The 7,834-nt window shown below is 36.8% G+C and overlaps 1 protein-coding gene across 1 annotated transcript; it reads left to right on the forward strand.

Annotated features, from left to right (window-relative positions):
- The first annotated feature begins 5,460 nt into the window (after positions 1–5,460).
- LOC107000885 (olfactory receptor 6C74) lies at positions 5,461–6,399 on the forward strand. The gene has a single exon (XM_015151905.3). It carries the CDS (start codon positions 5,461–5,463, stop codon positions 6,397–6,399), a length of 939 nt encoding a protein of 312 aa, XP_015007391.3.
- The last annotated feature ends 1,435 nt before the right edge of the window (positions 6,400–7,834 follow it).

The following is a 7,834-nucleotide window of genomic DNA, read 5'->3' on the forward strand; positions in this document are numbered from 1 at the left end:
AATGGCCTTCTTTGTCTCTTTTGATCTTTGATGGTTTAAAGTCTGTTTTATCAGAGACTAGTATTGCAACCCCTGCTTTTTTGTGTTCTCCATTTGCTTGGTAAATCTTCCTCCATCCCTTTATTTTGAGCCTATGTATGTCTCTGCGTGTGAGATGGGTCTCCTGAATACAGCAGACTGATGGGTCTTGACTCTTTATCCAGTTTGCCAGTCTGTGTCTTTTAATTGGAGCATTTAGTCCATTTACATTTAAGGTTAATATTGTTATGTGTGAACTTGATCCTGCCATTATGATATTAACTGGTTATTTTGCTCATTAGTTGATGCAGTTTCTTCCTAGCCTCAATGGTCTTTACATTTTGGCATGTTTTTGCAATGGCTGGTACCGGTTGTTCCTTTCCATGTTTAGTGCTTCCTTCAGGATCTCTTGTAAGGCAGGCCTAGTGGTGACAAAATCTCTAAGCATTTGCTTATCTGTAAAGGATTTTATTTCTCCTTCACTTATGAAACTTAGTTTGGCTGGATATGAAATTCTGGGTTTAAAATTCTTTTCTTTAAGAATGTTGAATATTGGCCCCCACTCTCTTCTGGCTTGGAGAGTTTCTGCTGAGAGATCTGCTGTTAGTCTGATGGGCTTCCCTTTGTGGGTAACCCGACCTTTCTCTCTGGCTGCCCTTAAGATTTTTTCCTTCATTTCAACTTTGGTGAATCTGGCAATTATGTGTCTTGGAGTTGCTCTTCTCGAGGAGTATCTTTGTGGCGTTCTCTGTATTTCCTGGATTTGAATGTTGGCCTGCCCTACTAGGTTGGGGAAGTTCTCCTGGATGATATCCTGAAGAGTGTTTTCCAACTTGGTTCCATTTTCCCCCTCACTTTCAGGCACCCCAATCAGACGTAGATTTGGTCTTTTTACATAATCCCATACTTCTTGCAGGCTTTGTTCATTTCTTTTTCTTCTTTTTTCTTTTGGTTTCTCTTCTCGCTTCATTTCATTCATTTGATCCTCAATCGCTGATACTCTTTCTTCCAGTTGATCGAGTCGGTTACTGAAGCTTGTGCATTTGTCACGTATTTCTCGTGTCATGGTTTTCATCTCTTTCATTTCGTTTAGGACCTTCTCTGCATTAATTACTCTAGCCATCAATTCTTCCACTTTTTTTTCAAGATTTTTAGTTTCTTTGCGCTGGGTACATAATTCCTCCTTTAGCTCTGAGAAATTTGATGGACTGAAGCCTTCTTCTCTCATCTCGTCAAAGTCATTCTCCGTCCAGCTTTGATCCGTTGCTGGCGATGAGCTGCGCTCCTTTGCCGGGGGAGATGCGCTCTTATTTTTTGAATTTCCAGCTTTTCTGCCCTGCTTTTTCCCCATCTTTGTGGTTTTATCTGCCTCTGGTCTTTGATGATGGTGATGTACTGATGGGGTTTTGGTGTAGGTGTCCTTCCTGTTTGATAGTTTTCCTTCTAACAGTCAGGACCCTCAGCTGTAGGTCTGTTGGAGATTGCTTGAGGTCCACTCCAGACCCTATTTGCCTGGGTATCAGCAGCAGAGGCTGCAGAAGATAGAATATTTCTGAACAGCGAGTGTACCTGTCTGATTCTTGCTTTGGAAGCTTCCTCTCAGGGGTGTACTCCTCCCTGTGAGGTGTGGGGTGTCAGACTGCCCCTAGTGGGGGATGTCTCCCAGTTAGGCTACTCAGGGGTCAGGGACCCGCTTGAGCAGGGAGTCTGTCCCTTCTCAGATCTCAACCTCCGTGTTGGGAGATCCACTGCTCTCTTCAAAGCTGTCAGACAGAGTCGTTTGCGTCTGTGCAGAGGTGTCTGTGTGTCTTAGTTTACTGTGCCCTGTCCCCAGAGGTGGAGTCTACAGAGACAGGCAGGTTTCCTTGAGCTGCTGTGAGCTCCACCCAGTTCGAGCTTCCCAGCAGCTTTGTTTACCTACTTAAGCCTCAGCAATGGCGGGCGCCCCTCCCCCAGCCTCGCTGCTGCCTTGCCGGTAGATCACAGACTGCTGCGCTAGCAACGAGGGAGGCTCCGTGGGTGTGGGATCCTCCCGGCCAGGTGTGGGATATGATCTCCTGGTGTGCCTGTTTCCTAAAGCGCAGTATTGGGGTGGGAGTTACCCGATTTTCCAGGTGTTGTGTGTCTCAGTTCCCCTGGCTAGGAAAAGGGACTCCCTTCCCCCTTGCACTTCCCAGGTGAGGCAATGCCTCGCCCTGCTTCAGCTCTCGCTGGTCGGGCTGCAGCAGCTGACCAGCTCCGATCGTCCGGCACTCCCCAGTGAGATGAACCCAGTACCTCAGTTGAAAATGCAGAAATCACCGGTCTTCTGTGTCGCTGGCGCTGGGAGTTGGAGACTGGAGCTGCTCCTATTCGGCCATCTTGCTCCGCCCTCCTCCTGTAAGTCTTTATTGAATTAATCTGAACCAAAAATTTTAGTAGTGCTCTTAAGTTGTTCCACACTATAGATTGGTGAGTTTATCCTTTTGTGAAATGTGTGTTTTTTATGAACATGTAAGCCAACTTAAGTATTTTTTAAATTACCTTATAGTTGATAACATATAGCCACTTCAAAATGTAGTTCTTTTCTGGTTTTTAAACTTCATCTTAGGAATTATAGAGTTTTTGTCACTCAATAAAATGATTTTAATACATCTTCAACATCCTAGTACCATAGTCTTCAGGGAAATGTTTCCTTCTTTTATAAAATGACTAAATCAGTTAATCCTCTTGAGACAAATGGCACAGTGTATAAAAAGGATTATAGTTCTTCCAGTCTCAACAACTATAAGCTATCCTATTCCTGGCATAGACTAGAAACATCTCAGAATGAACAAGCTAGAAACCTTCTCTTTGTTCTTCTTCTGATTTTATATATATATGTATATATAGAAGAGATATGATAAACATAGATATATGCTCCAAATTTAATTTAAAACAACATATATCTGAGAACATTTCATCTTATTAATAAAAATCATGAGAAGAAATGAACCAAGGTAAGATTCATGCCATAATAAAATCTTCAAGCCTAAACACCCTGAGTGTTTCTGGTGTTAATGTATTTTTGGATGAGAAATATGGATGAAAGCAACATAAAAATATGAGGATATGCAATATTCAAAAATTACCTCTGTGCTGGGACTCACCTAAAAACAGACAATTGGGAATGAAATTGCTAGTAATAAATTAAGGTTTGGAAAAAATTATGTCTTTATTTTAATCATACTAACTTTGTTGCATGAAGCTAGAGGAAGAAAATAATTTCTTTGTAAAGCTATTGAAACAGTATGGCATGAAATTATAACTAGTTTTTGGTTTTTTTGGTACAAAGCAAACATTAAGCTAACCATTTGAGAAGTTATACTGAAAAAATTAATTGTGTTATAAGAAAGCTTTGAACCTTTCACCTTGCAGATACCTAGTTTTGAAGAAATATTCTTTACAACATACAATCGAATCTCAGAAATGCATTTTATTAAATGAATGCGTTTTCATTTCCATAATTATAATTGCATATGCCTCTAGTATGCATAGTCTTTGTAAACACTGTGAAATATAATACTGGAAAAATAATTTTTTTCTGAACTTGAAAAAAATTTTCCCTATATGTAGTCATGTTGCATTCAATGTTATTTAAACATCTCATGTAAAATCTACTTTTCATATCCCAGAGGAATCTATCTTACCTATAACTCGCCAAAACAGCTGCAGTTGCCTCTGGAACTATAATGGCGGTTGGAAACATATGACTATTTTACTGTTACCCAGCAAGCATTTTATTATGGGATTTAGTAGAAAATTAATGCTGTCAAGTAGATTATAATAGTTTTTTTCATTGCTGTTTTGCTTTTTATTTTTAGATTTTGTAATTTAAATTTAGGCCAGAGAGTGTCCATATAAATTGCTTTCTGACTGTATTCTCTGGCTTATAACTCATTGTTGATTGAGTTTGTTGAGGAAAACCTGTGCTTTTTGAGCTTTAATATAAACTATGATCTTTAATTATAAAAAACTTCCTAATGAGTATGGATTACATTTAAATGACATACATTTTTAGAAAGATGATCAATCAAAAGTAATGGGAAAGGAAGGGGAAAAGTACAAAAGAAAATGAAGAGCAGTTAGGACAAAATTTTAGTTATTTTGTAATCATTTATAATCACTGGAAATACTTGTGTATGTGTTTCACCCCAGAGCTGGAACATATACAATGTAATAACGTTCACATACAATTTAACATATGGCACAATATTCTTCTTAGGGAAAGTGTTGTCATTATTAAGAAAAATTTGGTGATGATAGACTTCTCAGGTGACAAACATGAGACCTAAGCATGGTCTGGAAAAAGATAGAAAAACAAGAAAAATAAAAAAGTTAACATAATTTTGAATTGCTATGTGCTGAACTAGAAAAAAGAGAGAGGATGTAAATAAGATACAGAAGAAAAGAGATGGCCATGGCAACAGGAGGAAACATGCAGAGCAGTGACACTAATGACAATTACCAGGGAAGTCCAGCTAACATTTGATTTTCAATGATTTATTTATAGGTGTGGTCTTGCTCTGTCATCCAGGTTGGAGTGCAGTAGCATGATCATAGTTCACTGAAGCCTTGAATTCCTGGGCTCAAAGCAATCCTCCTGCCTCATTCTTCAAAGTAGCTGGGATTACAGGCACAAGCCACATTTTATTTTTAAATAGTTTGTTCTGTGGGACCCTCCTCTGTCACTGCAAATATTCTGCAAAAGTACTACCTAAACAACACAAGCATCATGTATGAGAATATGGTTTATATCTGCTTGGATAAATACAGAAAAGAGAACAACCAGAGTGAGTGAGATAAATGTAAATTCAAGTTTTCAGGAAAATTGGGAAAGCAGAGGTAAAAATGGTTATGAGGATGCAGATCTTGGAGAGTTTTTAGAAGTTTGGTGAGGGTATTGAATTCCCACTGTGGAAGCCAAGAGATGTTTAAATTTACTTTGATTTTAAAAGATGGAGTTCTCAGCTGAAATCTGAATTAATGAATCGTGAAGTCTAGTAAAAAGACAAAAAAACACAGAAAAAAATGTCGTTGAGCAAAGAATGAATCACTAGATGGTATAAAATAATTTAAATACTTGAGAAAAAATTCAAATACAGAATATAAAAGTTGAAATATTATGATAGTTCTTGTGTTTGTTTTTACATTGACATGACTTTATTGATGCAACATATTATCCCATTGAAATGCTTAAATTTATGGCCATTGAGAAAACAGAACAAACTCAAAAAGTTCCATGTATTTAGCAACATTTTGAGTAAAAATCACATAAGCTAATTTTTATAGGCTGCTGTTAAAGGAGGTTGGGTGTGTGTAGCAATGTATTTATTATGGATTTCAAGAAAAATGGGTATCTTATGCAGATCTTTCCTCTTCTGTTCTAATTTTTCTTCTTATTTTTTAAAATAGAAATCCACTATGAGAAACCATACAACAGTAGCAAGCTTTATTCTTCTTGGACTGACAGATGATCCACAATTACAGGTGATTATTTTTCTTCTCCTTTTTTTCACCTATATGTTGAGCGTCACTGGGAATCTAACCATCATCACCCTCACTCTACTGGATTTGCATCTCAAGACACCCATGTATTTCTTCCTCCGAAATTTCTCATTTTTAGAAGTCTCATTCACAACTGTCTGTATTCCCAAATTTCTTGTTAGTATGGCAACAGGTGATAAGACCATTTCTTACAACGATTGTGCAGCACAACTGTTTTTCACTATTCTCTTGGGGGCAACTGAATTTTTTCTTCTGGCTGCCATGTCCTTTGACCGCTATGTGGCCATCTGCAAACCCCTGCATTACACCACCATCATGAGCAGCAGAGTTTGCAACTTGCTAGTCTTTGCTTCATGGATGGCTGGCTTCCTAATAATTTTTCCACCGCTCCTGATGGGTCTCCAGCTTGATTTCTGCGCAGCCAACACTGTAGATCATTTCTTCTGTGATGTTTCTCCTGTACTGCAGCTCTCTTGCACAGACACCAACGTAATAGAATTAATGATGCTTCTCTCAGCCATTTTGACACTCCTGGTTACACTGGTATTAGTGATTCTCTCCTACACAAATATTTTCAGGACTGTTCTGAAAATACCTTCTTCTCAACAGAGAAAAAAAGCATTTTCTACATGCTCTTCTCACATGGTGGTCGTGTCCATTTCTTATGGCAGCTGTATCTTCATGTATGTGAAACCCTCAGCAAAAGAAAGAGTGTCATTAAATAAAGGGATAGCTCTGCTCAGCACTTCTGTTGCCCCCATGTTGAATCCCTTTATTTATACACTGAGAAACAAACAAGTAAAATATGTTTTTAAGCACATAGTCAAAAAGATTGAACTTTTCTCAATGAAATGAATCACTTCAATGATATTATTAAGGTTATTAGTAAAATAAAAGAAGCAGAGTGGAGTATGTACAAAGTTTTTCAATGCTTGTATTCAGTAATATTACCTCTTTTTTGACTTATAATTTTCATTATGGTCTTCCTAATCTCCAAAGCCTAATCTTGACTCCCATTTCTCCCTCATGCTGAGAGCGTGTAGAAAAGATATTTCCTGGTTTTGGTAAAAAGCATTTGCCTGTTATTTAGTGCCTCTTTGATTTCCTCTCAAAATTCTCTCAGAAGAAGACAAAGTGAGACTTCAGTTTTTCCACGCTCTTTTCCACTCTTCTGGAATTCAGGGACCCAATTTGTCACATATTCTACATAGAGTTCAGTAGACTACCTAGGTTTGATCACTTACCGAGTGCATTATTGGTGTATACAAAAGTGAAATCTGATTTATTACTTAGTGTTTAGTAGAATCTCGAAGCAGATCAATGTGATGGCATTTCTTTAATTACACAGTTTAATAGCTTCAGTTTTTTTTAACCAGGCTTAGAGATATAGTGTATTCTCAGAAATAAATGAAAGGAACTTCAGAGAGGTTAAAGCATTATTGTTATTGCAACTATCATATAGAAATTATAGCTGGCATTTATTGTTTACAGTGTGCCAGATTTTATTAAATTTATTAGTTCCATCTTCAAAACTCTGTAAGACAGATATTTGTATGCTTCATTTATGGATTAAAAAGTATAAGTCATAAGGATTAAATAATTTGTTGATGACAACAAAAACAAAAACCCAAGGATGACAAAAATGATGCTTTCATGTCCACTCATCGCTTACACATTTTTAGCAAAACGGAGTGAAAATCTCTCTCTGCTCTTAAGTCACTCAGAATGCAAAAGAACAGTAAGATCTTTGTAAAACATTCTATAGATTTATGGATGTCATAGATAAAATTAAGATCTTACAGCTCCACAGAGTACCTTATTTTTCAAATTAGTGATTTGAACATAAAATTAGATATAATGACTGATCATGTGCAGACTATTTAAAAACTTTTCCTTTGAAAAGTATCATATCTCAGTGTTATAAAACAAAAAAACTTTTTCTGAAAGACTAATGTCAGTTTCCTCAATAAATATTTGTCTATGACTCAGTTTCCACATAAGGTAACTGATGACCTTATGAATAATTCTGACAGGATTTATTTTTTTGACTTATAAAATTATTATATACATTTTATCTTAATGTATTTCCAAGTATATATAACTTTGTCATATCCCCAGGCTAGCAAGAAATTTTATATGAATTTTACAAGCATTAGTGAGAAGCTTTAAATATATATATCTAAATAAATATTAACGGGGCATTGAGAAGTTGAAAAGATTCAAATAGACATTTTAAATAGTGTATAAACCATGTACGTGTAAACGGTTTTTATAATACTGCAATACTTTA

This window comes from Macaca mulatta, chromosome 11 (genome assembly GCF_049350105.2).
Source record: "Macaca mulatta isolate MMU2019108-1 chromosome 11, T2T-MMU8v2.0, whole genome shotgun sequence".
NCBI classification, from domain to species: Eukaryota; Metazoa; Chordata; class Mammalia; order Primates; family Cercopithecidae; genus Macaca; species Macaca mulatta.

Coding starts and splice junctions, on each gene's coding strand:
- LOC107000885 (XM_015151905.3), top strand. CDS start 5,461: ATGAGAAACCATACAACAGTAGCAAGCTTTATTCTTCTTGGACTGACA.